Below are 16,161 nucleotides of genomic sequence, written 5' to 3' on the forward strand. Positions count from 1 at the left end.
GCTCAACCAGCTGAGCTGCCCTAGTAACTCCAGCACTTTGCGTCTTTTTTCACGAACCAGCATCTGCAGTTCCTTTTTTCTACAGTCCCCATGTCCAGCTGCCTCTCCAAATCTTTTCAATGCCACGAACACCATTTATTGTTAAACCAACCTCTGCAATTCCTTGTTTCTCTTAAACCTAGGCATTCCTGATCCTAATACTCGCCGCAGGGAAACATGCTCTCCACATCCTCCCTGTCCATCTCCACCTCTCCCCACCTGTGACCCCCTGCCCCCTCGCTGCATCTCGCACCCTCCCATCGCCTCACCTCCCCCTTCCCCCCATCGCCTCTCACCCTCCCCATCGCCTCTCCTTCCCCATCTCCTCACCCCCCCATCACCTCACTTCCCCTCTCCCATCGCCTCACCTCCCCTCCCCCATCGCCTCACCTCCCCTCATCACCACCTCAACTCCCCCATCGCCTCTCGCACACCCCCCCCCAGCATCTCTCTCATCCCCCTGCCCCCACACCTCTCACCCCCTCCTACCTTCCTGTACCTCTCACCCCTCAGCACTTCTCTGCCCCTCTCCACGAACCTCTTCCTCACTCTGCCCCCGCACCTCACCTTCCCTCTGCCACTCCCCCGCTATACTATACTACACTACACCAGACCACACTACACCACACTTTCCCCTCCCCACACTCTCCCCTGAAGCGCGCCGAGCGCCGCGCCAAAGCAACCCGGAAGCGTGTGTGGGCGCCGCCTCCCATTGGGCGGGCCGACGGGTGTATCGAGTTGCGGGCCGCTGCCATTGGCTGACGGCAGCGATGACGTCTTTCGGAATGTTGCAGGGCGCCAGAAGCGCGGGTTTCGCGGCTTCACCCGCGGTTCCCGGGCGAGACAGACAGACAGACAGACAGAGGCAGACTGGGCACCGGGGAGACAGGAGACCGGGGTAGACTGAGGATCGGTGGAGACAGGAGAGGGGAGACAGAGTGTGGAGACCGGTGTTGACAGGGGGTAGACCGAGGGTGATAGACAGAGGGGGGAGACGGGGAGACAGAGGGTGGAGACGGGGAGACAGGGGGTACCGCTCTCCCAGCGCCGACACATGCAGCCGCTCTTATCGCTGACCTCTAGAGCAGCCTCCACACTGACAACGACCTCACTCCCAGCTTAAGGTGAGTCAACTTCATTCATTCATTAAAACGTCCAGTTAATGTAACAAACTATCTGAAACTTAAGGCTAACTCACTTCCCTCCAGAAGTTGATCTGGATTTCCTCCAGCCGTTTTAAAGTCTCTCTTCCAGAATTTCAGTATGATCTGTGCTCTCTGAACTTTCCCTGTTGAGTTTCCAACAACCCCCTCTCTCTCTCCGCCTGTTACTTTACGTAATGTAACTCGTTAATGTAGCAATCTACTGTCTAACCATAGTTAATGCCCCCAATAATCGTCTGCCGCCCCGTTTTTAACCAGTGTCTTGTCTCCCTGAAGATCATGTCAAACTGTGAATTGTACTGTCCACCTGATTTTTTTTTTGCGCCAAATTTTCAAAATAAAAACGAACGAAATTAGGAACTATTCCCACACATCAAACTCTCGTGTTGAGTCAATTAAATATGTGGCGGTGATATGCAGCAACCGATTTCGTTTTTATATTCTGTTTATACGAGGGATTCCTAAAGGGATTTCATTTCTAAAGTTGGTCTCCGACTTGGTGGCGCTACTTGGCGCTTAGAAAACTTGTAGTTGACTTTCGTAATAGGCAGTTGTACATGGTTGTGTGGCCAGCGCCCCCCGCTACAGGACTGTATCCCAGCGGCTTATTACATCTTACAGGGGATATCTTATTATGGATAGTCTGCCAAATTAACTGTTAAAATCATTTATTACCAACGGGGTTTGTTTGTGTGGTATTTAAAAACAATCTCCCTTAACAACATCCTTCCTATAGCTGAGCGACCAAACAACATGTCAAGCTGGAAAGGGTGCAGAAAAGATTTACCAGAACGTTGCCAGGATAAGTGGGGCTGAGCTACTGGGAAAGATTGGGCTGGCTTTATTCTTTGGGGCGCAGGAGGATGAAAGTCGATCTCTTAGAGGTGTACAAAATCACGAGGGGAATAAATAGCGTAGATGCACAGAATATGGGGGAATAGAGAACCAGAGGACACGGGTTTAAGGTGGGGGGGGGGGGGGAGAGAGATTTAATAGGAACCTGAGGGGCAACGTTTTTACACAAAGGGTGGTGGGTGTATGGAAGGAGCTGCAGGAGGAGGTAGTTGCGTTAGGTACCATCACAGCATTTAAGAGACATTTGGACAGGTACGTGGATAGGATAGGTTTAGAGGAAGATGGGCCAAATGCGGGTGGGTGGGACATGTTGGTCGGTGTGGGCAAGTTGGGCTGAAGGGACTGTTTCCACGCTGTATGACTCAAATATGTTTTGTTCCCTTTTTTTCAGATGGAGTGTTTGAAATTAAGGGATCTTTTGAGTTTACGAAAGGGAAAGTGTGATATAGCTCCACACTCTCTGAACGATGAAGTACAAAATGTGCAAAAGGTACATTTTCATGTTGGGTTCTTCTTCTGAGCTTTATCTTTTTTAAATACATGGATAGGAAAGGGTTGGAGGGATATGGGCCCAACACGGGCCATTGGGACTGGCTTAGATGGTAGTCAGGCACAGCCTAGGACTTTATTCCTTGGCGCACAGGAGGCTGAGGTGTGATAGGAACCTCAGGGGCAGCTTATTCACATGGAGGGTGGGTGTCAGGGTGGAAAGGTCAAGGATCAGAGGCCACATGGGGAAGGTCAGAGGGGGAACGTTTAAAGACAAAGGGCACTGGAAACAATCTTTGAATATTCTTTGGCAGAAGGTAGGTAAGTTCTTTGTAAAACTAAAGGGGTAAACAGTTACGGGTGGTAGACAAGAATGTGGAGCTGAATGTGGAGGGGAGGGAGGGAGGGAGGGGGATACTTAAGGCAGCATTTAACAATAGGGCCCAGATAAAGTGACATGTTTGTTGATGGTAGAGACGTTAAGTTTAGTGAAGTTCTGGTGGCCAGAGTTGGATAAATAGTTGGTATCTCGTGCTTGATAGGACTAGCGTTACAAGTGTGTGTTATAGCTCCATCCAGGACAGCAAAAAACTGCAGAGACTTGCGGTCGTAGCCCAGCCCATCGCGCAAACCAACCTCCCTTCCATTGACTCCATCTACACTTCAGGCTGCCTCAGCAAGGCCAGCAGCATAATCAAGGACCCGTCTCACCCCGGCCACTGCCTCTTTCTCCCCCCCCCCTCCCATCAGGCAAGAGGTACAGAAGTGTGCAAACGCATACCTTCAGATTCAGAGACGGTTTCTTCCCAGCTGTTATCAGGCAACTAAACCATCCTATGACCAACTAGAGATCTGTCCTGACCTACCATTTACCTCATTGGAGACCCTTGGACTATCTTTAATTGATGATTTTATCGCGCGTGATAAAATCAAGTCAATTAAAGATAGTCTTCACCCTGTTTCTCTACACTGTGGACGGCTCGATTGTAATCATGTATTGTCTTTCCACTGACTGGATAGCACGCAACGAAGGCTTTTCACTGTACCTCGGTACACGTGACAATAATAAACTGAATGATTACAAGGATAGTCATCATAACACAGCAGGGAAACTGGCCCTTCAGCCCAATGAGTGGGATAGCAGCATCGCCACAGCCTCCTGTCTGTGACCCTTTGCTCTTTCTGTGCCTTGCAGGAGAACAGGTTCAGGGGGTCGCCCAGGACCCCGGTGAAATCGGAGTTGGTGCCGGGCGGCGTTCCCAGACGCAAGTGTTGTACCCCGGATCGGATTCAGCTGACGCCCAGCAAGCCACTGGACAAGCCGTCGCCCGAGCCCTGGTCCCCCACAGCCAACCTGCGGATGCTGATCAGCGCCGCCAGTCCCGACATCCGCGACAGGGAGAAGAAGAAGGAGCTCTTCAGGCAGATTGAGAACGAGAAGGTCCCACCGGCTGCCGACGTTATTCAGGTAGCTCTCCCTCCCGTTCAATCCTACTTCACTGTCACCCACACACAACACAGTGAGACTCTTCTGCACAAACCACAAATGCACAGTCGCCACAATCTTGATGGCGTTTAAAATCAAATAAAAAAATAGATGACTCAAACGGTAAAGGTACGGTCCACATGCTGGAAGTCCTGGAGAGCCACTGATACAGACCCGTGATCCAGCGCCTCTCTCCTCTGTCGATCGCCTCTGTGTCCCCCACAGGGGCACCTCCTATAGCCGACCTTGAAGGCCTTGACCGGCCCACTCCTCGTGTGTGTCGCTGCCAGCGGCTCCCCCCCTCCTCGACTCTCCGGGCCTCCCCCTGCACATGGCCGCTAGGGTCTTCTCTCTCAGCAGCTGGTGGGTCTTTGTTCTCGGCGGTCGACGGGCCTGTCCTTGTTCCTCGTTCTCGCTGGTCACTTCGACTGCCGGGCTGGTTCATGTTCGTGCTGGCCGGGTCTGCACCATCGCTGGGAGTTCCCTGCCTTCACTCATGTTGAGTTTTAAGCCACGTCCTTTCCCACTGCACCGCTGTCTTTAGTTTTGGAGGGGGTGGTGGGAAGTACGAAAAAAATGCCCAGAGGAAGCTGATTACATAATAACTATGTTAAATACATGGACAGCACGCGGCCAAAGCTTTGCACTTGGTGCACGTGAAAATAAACGTAACTCCTTTAGCGGCATGGTGGCGCAGCTGTAGAGTTGTTGCCTTACAGCAACTCGGGTGTAGGATAGCGCTAGTGTACGGGGAGATCACTGGTCGGTGTGGACTCGATGGGCCGAAGAGCCTGTTTCCACGCTGTGCCTCTACACTAAACTAAAACTAAACGACTTAAAAGATATGTGACAAGTACATACATTTGAAAGGTTTAGAAGGTTATTATATGGGCCAAATGCCGGGAAGTGTCACTAGTTTAATGGGAGCATCTTTGTCGGCGTGGGTGAGTTTAGCTATTGGGTCTGTTTAGTTTCGAGATACAGCACAGAAACAGGCCATTTCATTAGTGATATCCTGCACGCTAGGGACAAGTTGCAGAGGACAATGAACCTACAAACCTGCACGTCTTTGGAATGTGTGGGGAAACCGGAGCAACCGGAGGAAACCCATGCGGTCACAGGGAGAATGTACAAACTCTGTACAGACAGCACCCACAGCGTCAGAACCGGGTTCGATCCTGAATATGGGTGCTGTCTGTATGGAGTTTGTCTGTTCTCTCTGTGACCACATGGGTTTTCATCGGGTGCTTTGGTTTCCTCCCACACTCGTTTGTAGGTTAATTCGTTTTGGTAAAATTATAAATTATCTCTAGTGTGCAAAGACGTTTTGCGCTGTATCTCTAAGATCTAAAGGTCCTGGGAGCTATGATGACTTGCGCTGCTGCCCGTGTGGAGTGTGCACGTTCTCCCTGTGACCGAGTGGGGCGTGATCGGGTGAAGATGGGGGAAGGGTGCGGGGACATGGAGGTGCCTCCTGTTGGCCTGGTCTGTGCGAGTGGGTGACAGTAGACGGGCATGTTGGGATACGGGGCCGTTGAAGCATTGACACCCCCCGTGAAGAGCGAGGTCGCCCTCTCTCCGCAGCTCACGGCAGCAGCAGCAGCCGCCGCCCAGGAGGGAGCGCCCGACGAGTTTGAGCATCAGAGGCCCAGCAGGAAGCAGAAGAGCCTGGGGCTGCTGTGCCAGAAGTTCCTGGCCCGCTACCCCGACTACCCGCTGCCCACCGAGAAGACGGACATCTCCCTGGACGAGGTGGCGGCTGAGCTCGGTAAGTGGAGCAGGGATGCCATTCGGCCCATTGAGGCCATGCTGGCCAGATTGGAGAGTAACCCTCCCCCGCCCCTATTTCTCCCCCCTCCTTCACATTTCGCAACTCTTCAATCCTTGTGCTCGCACCTTCAGTGTTTTCATCTCTGACCTTTGACAGCCATCTGCCTCCATTCCGCCCCCCCCCCTTCCTCCCTCACCTGTACCCACTTATCACGCACCATGTTTTATCCAGCTCCTCCCTTTCAACTTTCTTCTTCCTGCCCCCCCCCTCCACTCCCCCTCATCAGTCTGCATGAGTTGGTGTGTGTGTGTATGCGAGTGTGTATGAGTCAGTGTGTGAGTGTGCATGAGTGTATGAGTTGGTGTGTGTGTATGCGTGTGTGCATGAGTGTGTGTGTGTATATGTGTGAGTGTGTGATCTCTGTGTAACGGGCTGCCTCTGTCCCCAGGAGTGGAGCGACGGCGTATCTATGACATCGTCAATGTGCTGGAGTCTCTGCAGCTGGTGAGCCGTGTGGCCAAGAACCAGTACTGGTGGCACGGGCTGCCCGGCCTCGCCCTCACCCTCGGCGTCCTCGGGAGGAGAGGGGAACAGCTGGGCTACGCCCAACAACTGGCACAGCTGCAGCGGCAGCTGGATGGCAAGGAGGAGGAGGAGGAGGGGAGAGACGTGGGCCAGGTACTGGGCACCGGGCCCCAACCAGCCTCTCCCAACACCAGGAGCAAAGCAGGTAGAACGGATGCACGAGGAACTGCAGAAACAAGACACAAAGTGCTGGAGTAACTCAGCATGTCAGACAGCCTCTCTGGAGAACATGGATAGGTGACATTTCTGGTCGGGACCAATCTCCTGAGATGCTGACTGACCCACTGAGTTACACCAGCGTTTTGTTTTTGGTCAGGACCCTTCTCCAGAAATGCTCTGGCATTTTGTGTCTTCATTTCGTTTAAACCAGCATCTCCACTTCCTTCTTACTACTGTTTTTTAAACATTCTGGCAGTATAATTTCAGGACAAGATCTTCCTTTAGACTTTAGCGATACAGTGTGGAAATAGGCCCATTGGCCCACCGAGTCGGCACTGACCAGCGATCACCCCGTGCACTAGCACTATCCTACATGATTTACACTGGCCAGGTTAATCCACATTCCCAACCGGAAGCTAAATCCGGGTGGGATTGAGATGGAGGGGGGGTCGGGGAGAAGGGGTGTGAGGGGATGGAGACCGGGCAGGTAGGGGATTGGAATGGGGACAGGAGGAAGAAAGGAGAGGTAGGGGGCGAGGCAGGGGGAGGGGACGGTTGCGGGTGGGGGAGAGGGGAGGGCAAAGCTGGCACCAGTTGGCATTGGTTCTGTGTTGGAGAGGCCTCTGCCGCCCCCTCCTGGCATGTGGGGAACTGCGGCCAACGGGGAAGAGAGTTATCGAGTCGAGTGTTTCATTGTCATGAGCATTGACAACAGAACAGTGAGGTTCTTACTCGTAGCAGCAGAACAGGTCTATAACTGTTAGAACACGCAGATATGTGTAAAGGTTAAAAATAAATAAATTAATTAATAACGAAACCATAATAGCACAAAGATCAAAGCAGAGTCCAACCTAAGACACAATATTCAACAGAGCTGGCAGGCTATGCTGTGTTCAAGAGCCTAATGGTTCTTTGCTTTTGCTACCCTGGATTGTTAAAATATTGTAAACAAAGCACATGGCACATAAACAATTTTGTATTAAACACGATCTCTACTGCCTCATTCCTCTCCCACTTTTCAACTTGCCTCCCTCTCCCCCTCCCAATCTCTTTTCCCTCCCTCCCACTCATTCTCCCCACCCATCCTCCTGCCTACCTCTCTTTTTCTCCTGTCTTTCCCTCCATTTCTCCACACCCATCCTCCGTCCCTTTCTCCCCTCCCTTTCTCTCTCCCCTCCCTTTCTCTCTCCCCTCCCTTTCTCTCTCCTCCCTCCCTCTCTCCTCCCTCCCCCCCCCCCCCCCCCCACACAGTGTGCATGAACAGCAGGAAGGACAAGTCTCTGCGCATCATGAGTGAGAAGTTTGTGATGCTCTTCCTTGTGGCCGAGCCCAGGACGATCGCCCTCGACGCTGCGGCCAAAATCCTCATCGAGGACGGGCAGCCCGAGAGCGCGGACAACAGCAAGTTCAAGAGTAAGGGGGCTGGTTAAGGAGGCGGGGGGGGGGGGGGGGAGAAGGGATGGGCAAAGGGGGGGGAAGGGCAGACCTGGGGGGGGGGGGGGGGGATGACGAGAAGAGAGAAATGAGGGAGAAGAAGACGGGCTTGAGAAGAAGAAAAGTGGGTTTGGGAGGAGGGGTGGGGGAGTAGGTAGGGGTGAACTTCTCGGGGAACAGAGAGAGGCGAGTAGGGTGGAGGGGGAGACCTGGAGAAGTGGAGGCCTTGTGGGAAGACAGGCGGCGAGTGAATGAAGGTGGGGGTATTGGGCAGGTGGTGGGGAATTGCGGGGGGGGGGGGGATGTGGGGAATTGCGCAGGGTGGGGGGGGGGGTTCTGGTGGTTTCTGGACCCTGCGAACCGGCCTGTTGCCCTGGCGGGTGATTCTCCTGTTGCACTCTCCCCGGCCTCTCACTCCGCTCTTTCCTCCCCCAGCCAAGATCCGGCGGCTGTACGACATCGCCAACGTACTCACCAGCCTGGGACTCATCAAGAAGGTTCACGTCAACGAGAGGGGCCGCAAGCCGGCGTTCAAGTGGGTCGGACCCGTCACCCCGGGCAGGCCTGACGGTGAGGCCCACATCAGTGTTCAGCTCAACAGAGTTTAGTTTAGAGATACAGCACGGAAACAGCCCCTTCGGCCACCGAGTCCTCCAGGGACAATGAGAAGAGGCTTGGACACTGGGTTTTATTCCCTTGGAGATTGAGGGGTGACCTCATAGAGGTTTATAAAACCATGAGGATCATTTTACTTTAGTTTAGAGATGCAGCATGGAAACCGGGTCGGAGCTCCAAAGCCCCCTCCCCACCGCACCCCCCCGGCTGCAGGGGGCAAATTCCACCCTCCGTTCGGCTGCGGAAATTCAGATGGGGTAGAGACTGGCCGCTCACCCGGGCATTGTTCGTGGGGGGGGGGTTGTCCGGTTTAAAGTAGGGGCCGGACACCAGTTGCCGTAAAATCAGTGGTGGACATGTAGTGCCTGTGGATCGCGTCAATAGGGATCCAACAACTCGAGGGCCCTGCCTGATGCAGCGTGAGTTTTGTGCTCGCCTTTATAAATTCAATGACTTTCTGTAGTCATGGAAACAGGCCCTTCGGCCTACTGAGTCCATGTCCACCATTGATCACCCATTCACACTAGTTCTATGTGTAGGAAGGAACTGCAGGTGCTGGTTTACACCGAAGATAGACACAAAATGTTGAAGTGACTCAGCGGGCCGGGCAGCATCTCTGCAGAGAAGGAATAGTTGATGTTTCGGGGGACGAGACCCTTCTTCAGACAGAGTCAGGGGAGAGGGAAACTAGAGGTGTGAAAAGGTCCAAAGAACAAATGAATGAAAGGCATGAAAAGAATCATGGTGGGGGTGGGGGGGAGTGCAGCGAGAGAGACAGTGGGGAGAGGTGCGTGGTTCTGTACAGGGTCCGTCACTGACTGCTTTTTAGCTTTCCCCAGTAAGTGGATTTGAAACTTCTCCGTGAGTGATGCTCGGGTTTGGTTGATGACTCGTCAGGAATTGCCGCTGTCACAGAATCTCGCCACCATGCCACGGCGGGGAGAGCCGCGTGACGGAAGCCCAGACCCTGGCCACTGTTCTGGTCCCCATTGTTTATAGAGTCACGCAGCACGGAAACTGGCCCTTCAGCCCAACCTGCCCGTGTCGACCAAAGATTTCCCCATCTACACTGGACCCGCCCGTCTGCATTTGGCCCACATCCCTCTCACCTTTCCTATCCATGTACCTGTCCAAATGTCTTTTGACGGCATGTTACAGTACCTGCCTCAACTAACTACTCTGGCAGCTGTGGAGTTAGAATAGAACACGTTTAATTAGGCTAGCCCAGTGGCTGCCTTACAGCGCCAGAGACCCGGATTTGATCCTGACGACGGGTGCTGTCTGCGTAGTTTACTCATTCTCCCTGTGACCATGTGGGTGTTCCCGGGAGCTCCAGTTTCCTTCCACGCTCCAAAGACGTGCAGGTTTGTAGCTTAATTGGCTTTGTTAAAGTTGTGAATTGCCCCTAGTGTGTAGGATAGTGCTAGTGTACGGAGTGATTGCTGGTCGGCGTAGCCTCAGTGGGCCAAAGGGTATGTTTCCGTGTTGTGTCTCTGAACTAAACTAAGCTCCAATTCTCAATGGATGCAAAGAGACTTTTATTTCCAGCTCCCATCTTAAATCTGCGTGTGGTCCTGTGTCGATGCCTCTGGTGATCTCCGTCTCCCCACACACCCCCGCGGGTAGTTCTGCAGGAGGGAGTGCTTGACTTTAATTTCCGCCTTGTGTCTCCCATGCAACAGGGACAGTGGATGCAGAAGATCCATGCGGAAAAATGGCGCAGCTGGCCGCTGCATGCAGGCTCCAGTTCGAAGAAGACTGCAAGTGAGTTTTCCTGCGGTGATCTTCTGCCCCTTTACCCCTCTGGACCACGTCACCAAGACCCATTAATTCTGGTGTCCGTTGCCCTGGTACCTACCGCTGGCAGAGCCGATGCCTCACAGCGCCAGAGACCTGGCTTCAATCCTCTGGTCTCAATGGTCAGACCACATTTGGAGTATTGTGAGTAGTTGTGCCCCCTATATGAGGCAGGACATGCCGGCGTTGGAGAGGGTCCAGAGGAGGCTTACAAGAATGATCCCAGGGAGGATTGAGTTTACATATGAGGGGAGCTTGAAGGCACTGTACTCGCTGGAGTTTCCGACGATGAGTGGGGGGGGGGGGCTTCATTAAAACTCACCAAATAGTAAAAAGCCTGGATAGAGTGGATGAGGAGAGGATGTTTCCACTAGTGGGAGAGACTAGGACCAGAGGGCACAGCCTCAGATTAAAAGGACATACGTTTAAAAAGGAAATGAGGAAGAATTTCTTTAGCCAGAGGGCGGTGAATCATTGGAATTCATTGCCATAGACGGCGGTGGAGGCCGTCATTGGGGAAATTGATAGGTTCTTGATAAGTAAGGAGGTCAAAGGTTGTGGGGCGAAGGCAGAAGAATGGGGTTGAGGGAAACATAGATGAGCCATGATAGAATGGCAGAGTAGACAATGGACCGAATGGCCTAATTCTGCTACTTAAACCCATGCCCTGTGGTTGTTGATTGTCCAGGTCTGGTTAACTGTCTATATTTATCTTATCCCTCTCCTTCCTTCCCAGAGACTTGGAATGTGGTCGGGAGGATGGAAGTGTGCGGCAGGAGGTTGCTCCTATGGTGGACACTCCTGTGGCCGGCTCCCGCGCCGAGCCCGTCGCTCACACTGACCACCGGTCGACCACCTGCCTCCACGGCGACGGGAACGATGGCGGCGTTCCCCCACCGGGCCCCGGCTCGGACGAAGGCTTCTCCGGTTTCCACGGCAGCCAGCCCTTAGTGCTGCTACAGGGACTGCCCTCTGCCCCCCTGCTGCTGATGTACGGCAAAGTGGACCCCAACGCGCTGCCCCGACCCTCCGACCCGGGAGAGACGACCCCGCTCGCAACCGGGAAGCGGACGGACGGGGATCTCCGCAAGCGCCGTCTGGCGGAACGAACGCCGCTTCCACACGTGCAAGAGGAGGAAGACCGGCCCACAGCAAAACGCCACAGAGCTCTGTGTTCCTCTGAGTGTGACTTTGCCCACATCTATTCATCAGCACTCTCTGCAGACAAGGTCAGAGCCTGAGGCAGGGGGCTATCCATCCCCTACAGTAAGCCGGGATTTGCAGCTGTTCATTGAAAGATACAGGCCCTTCGGCCCACAATGTCCGTGCTCAATAGAAATACGTATCTTTTGTGTAGTACGTATGTGGAAGTGATGGTTCTACTAGTGGGAGAGTGCATCACCAAGGTCTCAGAATAAAAGGACATACCTTTAGAATGGAGATGAGGCCGAATTTCTTTAGCCAGAGGGTGGTGAATCTGTGGAATTCATCGCCACAGGCGGCTGTGGAGACCAAGCCAATGGGTATTTTTAAAGTAGAGATTGACAGGCTGTTGATTAGTAAGGGTGTCAAAGGTTACAGGGAGAAGGTAGGAAAATGGGGTTGAGAGGGAAAGATAGATCAGCCATGATTGAATGGCGGAGCAGCCTCAATGGGCCGAATGGCCTATTTCTGCTCCCAATGACTTACGAACATGATAACACGTTAAACTAGTCTTCTCTGCCTGCACGTGATTCATATCCTTTCATTCCCTGAATGTCCCTGTGTCTATCCAAAAGCTGCATATTTCTCTGGAACGTCAGAGGTTGAAGGGAGACTTGATAGAAGTATATACAATTATGAGAGGCGTAGATAGGGTAGACAGTCAGAACCTTGTTCCCCAGTGTTGGGAATGTCCTACACTAGGGGGCGTAGTTATAAGGTGAGAGGGGCACGTTTATACACAGATGGTGGTGGGGCCTGGAGCGTGTGTTGGTGGAGGAGGCAGATATGGTAGTAGTGCTTACGAGGCTATTAGATGGATATTGTTGGGAATGGAGGTAGATGGATCATGTGGACCCAGAGAAGATGAGTTTAACTTGGCATCCTGTTCAGCACGGACATTGTGGGCTGAAGGGCCAGGCTCCTGGTGCTGAATATGTGGACTTAATTGCCACAGATGGCTGTGAAGGCCAAGCCATTGAGTACTTTTAAGGCGCAGATTTGTCGATTCTTGATTAGTACGGGTGTCGGGGGTTATAGGGAGAAGGCTGGAGAATGGGGTTGAGCAGGAAAGATAGATCAGCCATGATTGACTGGTGGAGTTGACCTCATGGGCCGAATGGCCTAATTCCGCTCCTATGACCTCGGCGTGAGGACATCGTTCCTCTCTGATTGCTAAGTGATTGTGGGAATTATTGGGCAGTTTGGGGATATGGGGAGCAGGGGGGATTATATGATTCTGCTGTCGTAAGGCGAAGTACTGACGCTGTTGTCTCTCTCCCAACACCCCCAGACCCCGCTGTCAGGCATTCCAACCCCCACCTACATCACCGCCAACACTCAGATGGGACAACCCCACACCGGCCCCTGCCTCCCCGCTGCCTCCGGTAAGTGATACAACCTTCTGTGTGGGCATGTGCTATCTTCCCTCACTCTTGGAGTCTTAGAGTTGTATAGTGTGGAAACAGGCCCTTCGGCCCAACTTGCCCCCATCTAAACTAGTCCCACCTGTCCACGTTTGCCCCGTATCCCTCCAAACCCAAGATAGACACAAAGTGCTGGAGTAATTCGGCGGGTCAGACAGCATCTCTGGAGAAACTGGATAAGTGACGTTTCCGATGGGAACCCTTTTTAAGTAGGGAAAGGTCCCGACCCAAAACAGAACCGCGCCGGAAACCCAGATTTGATCCGGTCTACGCGCACTGTCTGTACATTCTTCCTGTGACCATGTGGGTTTTCTCTGGGTGCTCTGATTTCCTCCCACACTCCAAAGACATGCGGGTTTGTAGGTTAATGGGCTTCTGTATATTGTCCTTGGTGTGTAGCATAGGAGAGGAATAGATTTGTACACAGATTCTCTTGCCCAGAGTAGGGGAATCAAGAACCAGAGGGCTTAGGTTTCAGGTGAGGGGAGGAAGATTTAATAGTAACGTGAGGGGGTGACCTATTCACACAAAGGGTGGTGGGTGTATGTAACGAGCTGCCGGAGGAGGAAGTTGCGGTTGTTGTAATCGTGTGTGGTCTTAACACTGACTGGGTAACATGCAACAAAAACCTTGTTACTTAAACAAAGATGTGCAGGTTTGTACATTAATTGGCCTCTATAAATTGTTCCTAGTATTTTGGATAGAACTAGTGTATGGGGTGATCGCTGGTCGGCGCGGACTCGGTGGGCCGAAGGGCCTGTTTCCACGCTGTATCTCTAAAGTGTGTGTTTTGTTTTCTCTCTCCCCTCCCTCACCCATACTTTTTGTCTCCAGGTCTGAGTGATTTGAACTTGCTTCTAGCAGCTGCCCACGGCCAGGAGCGGTTCACCATCCCCCTCAGGCACCTGGGCCCGACCAGCCTCCCCTACCAGGTGATGGTGCCCGTCTTCTGCCAGGCCCTGCCCTCCACTGTGTCTGCCAGCAGCTCCCTCCACCTGGGCCTCCTCCCCACCGCCCAGCTCCTGATGGGCCGACTTCCTTCCTCTCCTCCGGCCAGCCCTGCCGCCGGATCCTCCTCGCCGGAGCGCCACGCTCTCTCCACCGCGCTTGGCTCCCGGGAAAGCCCTCCGTCCGAGCCGGACCACCCTGCCCTTCAACCTATTGCAATCATCAAGCTGCAACACCAGGTATGTTGAGTTTATTGTACTGAGGTACAGTGATAAGACTATACATGATTACAATCATTTAGCGGCGGCGCCAGAAACCCAGGTTCGATCCTGACTATGGGTGTTGGTACGGAGTTTGTATAGAAACATAGAAACTAGGTGCAGGAGTAGGCCATTCAGCCTTTTGAGCCTGCACCGCCATTCAATATGATCATGGCTGATCATCCAACTCAGTATCCCGTACCTGCCTTCTCTCCATACCCCCTGATCCCTTTAGCGACAAGGGCCACATCTAACTCCCTCTTAAATATAGCCAATGAACCGGCCTCAACTACCTTCTGTGGCAGAGAATTCCAGACATTCATCCACTCTCTGTGTGAAAAATGTTTTTCTCATCTCGGTCTTAAAAGACTTCCCCCTTATCCTTAAACTGTGACCCCTTGCTCTGGACTTCCCCAACATCGGGAACAATCTTCCTGCATCTAGCCTGTCCAACCCCTTAAGAATTTTGTAAGTTTCTATAAGATTTCCCCTCAATCTTCTAAATTCTAGCGTGTACAAGCCAAGTCTATCCAGATTTTCCTCATATGAAAGTCCTGACATCCCAGGAATCAGTCTGGTGAACCTTCTCTGTACTCCATCTATGGCAAGAATGTCTTTCCTCAGATTAGGAGACCAAAACTGTATGCAATACTCTTCCCTCTCCCCGTGACCGCGTGGGTTTTCTCTGCGTGCTCTAGCTTCCTCCAACATTCTAAAGACGTGCGGATTTGGAGGTTAATTGGCTTCTGTAAATTGTAAATTGTCCCTAGTGTGTAGGATAGGAGAGAAATAGATTGGCTGGACACACAGAGTCTCTTGCCCAGAGTAGAGGAATCAAGAACCAGAGGACATAGGTTTAAGGTGAGGGGGGGAAAGATTTAATTGGAACCCGAGGGGTAATTTTTTCACACAGAGGATGGTGGGTGTCTGGAACGAGCTGCCGGAGGAGGTAGTTGAGGTAGGTATTATTTCAAAGTTTAAGAAACAGGTATATGGATCGGACAGGTTGAAGGAAGTGGGCCAAACGCAGGCAGATGGGACCAGTATAGATGGGGCAATCTGGCCGGCGAGGGCAAGTTAGGCCGAAGGGCTTGTTTCTACTCACTCTGATACTGTATGGGGTGATCGCCGGTTAGTGTGGACTCAGTGGGCTGAAGGGCCTGTTCCCACTAAACTCTCAAGGGTGTGAATGGATGATGTCTGAAGTTATGTCCTGAGAAGTGAGTTTAGTTGTGCAACCCTGTCCCTGTTTTCCAGCCTGCGGCGGACGTGGTACGCAAGGACGTTCAGCGGCCGTACGTGGAGACCTACTTCCACACGCCTGTCCCTGCAGCTCAGCGCAGACAGCTGGAACGAGTGCAGATCAAAACTGCATCGCCCGCCCAACGCAAGCTGGATATCGAGACCAGCATCGGCAAGTGAATTCACCCACTCCCCCACCTGCCCATGCCGGGGTGTCACCCCCCCCCCCCCCCCCCCCCCCTCCCAGTGGAACATGAACTGGTGCCGACAATCCCACCCGTGTCGGGGTCAGCAGCTCCCAATGTTATCCGGACTGCTCTGCCATTCCACCCTCATCACTAACGGGGGGGTGGTGATTTTAAATCCTCGTTTTCCTCCCGCAGTTACTGAGCTACATTTTAATATATTAAAGATTGCCGGTGCTATCTCCAATGGAAAGTTGGAGCGCTACTTCCCTTTGGGGCCTCGGAGAGAAAGTAACTTCAAGCGGTCCTGGGAAGGTAGAGAACGCGGATGTCGGGGAACGCTGGTGACCCCGCGACTGACAGGAACTGTTGGAATAACGTGTGGTGTTGCCCGCTTACCTTAGATCATTTCTCTCTGCATGTGATATCCATCTCCTGTGCAAGGTGCAGGTTAGGAATGTGAATGTATTATCCGTCTGCAAAATACTGTGACATTTATAATGGTG

The 16,161-nt window shown here is 52.7% G+C and overlaps 1 protein-coding gene across 1 annotated transcript; it reads left to right on the top strand.

Annotated features, from left to right (window-relative positions):
- The first annotated feature begins 838 nt into the window (after positions 1 to 838).
- Positions 839 to 15,701, top strand: e2f7 (E2F transcription factor 7). The gene is made up of 12 exons (XM_055650563.1): positions 839 to 1,163; positions 2,449 to 2,547; positions 3,742 to 4,014; positions 5,617 to 5,800; positions 6,252 to 6,533; positions 7,799 to 7,960; positions 8,417 to 8,551; positions 10,279 to 10,360; positions 11,130 to 11,622; positions 12,888 to 12,981; positions 13,855 to 14,207; positions 15,486 to 15,701. The coding sequence occupies exons 2-12, from the start codon at positions 2,449 to 2,451 to the stop codon at positions 15,648 to 15,650; spliced, it is 2,322 nt and encodes a 773-aa protein (XP_055506538.1). The 5' UTR covers positions 839 to 1,163; the 3' UTR covers positions 15,651 to 15,701.
- Positions 15,702 to 16,161: the final 460 nt, after the last annotated feature.

This window comes from Leucoraja erinacea, chromosome 19, assembly GCF_028641065.1.
Source record: "Leucoraja erinacea ecotype New England chromosome 19, Leri_hhj_1, whole genome shotgun sequence".
NCBI lineage: Eukaryota > Metazoa > Chordata > Chondrichthyes > Rajiformes > Rajidae > Leucoraja > Leucoraja erinaceus.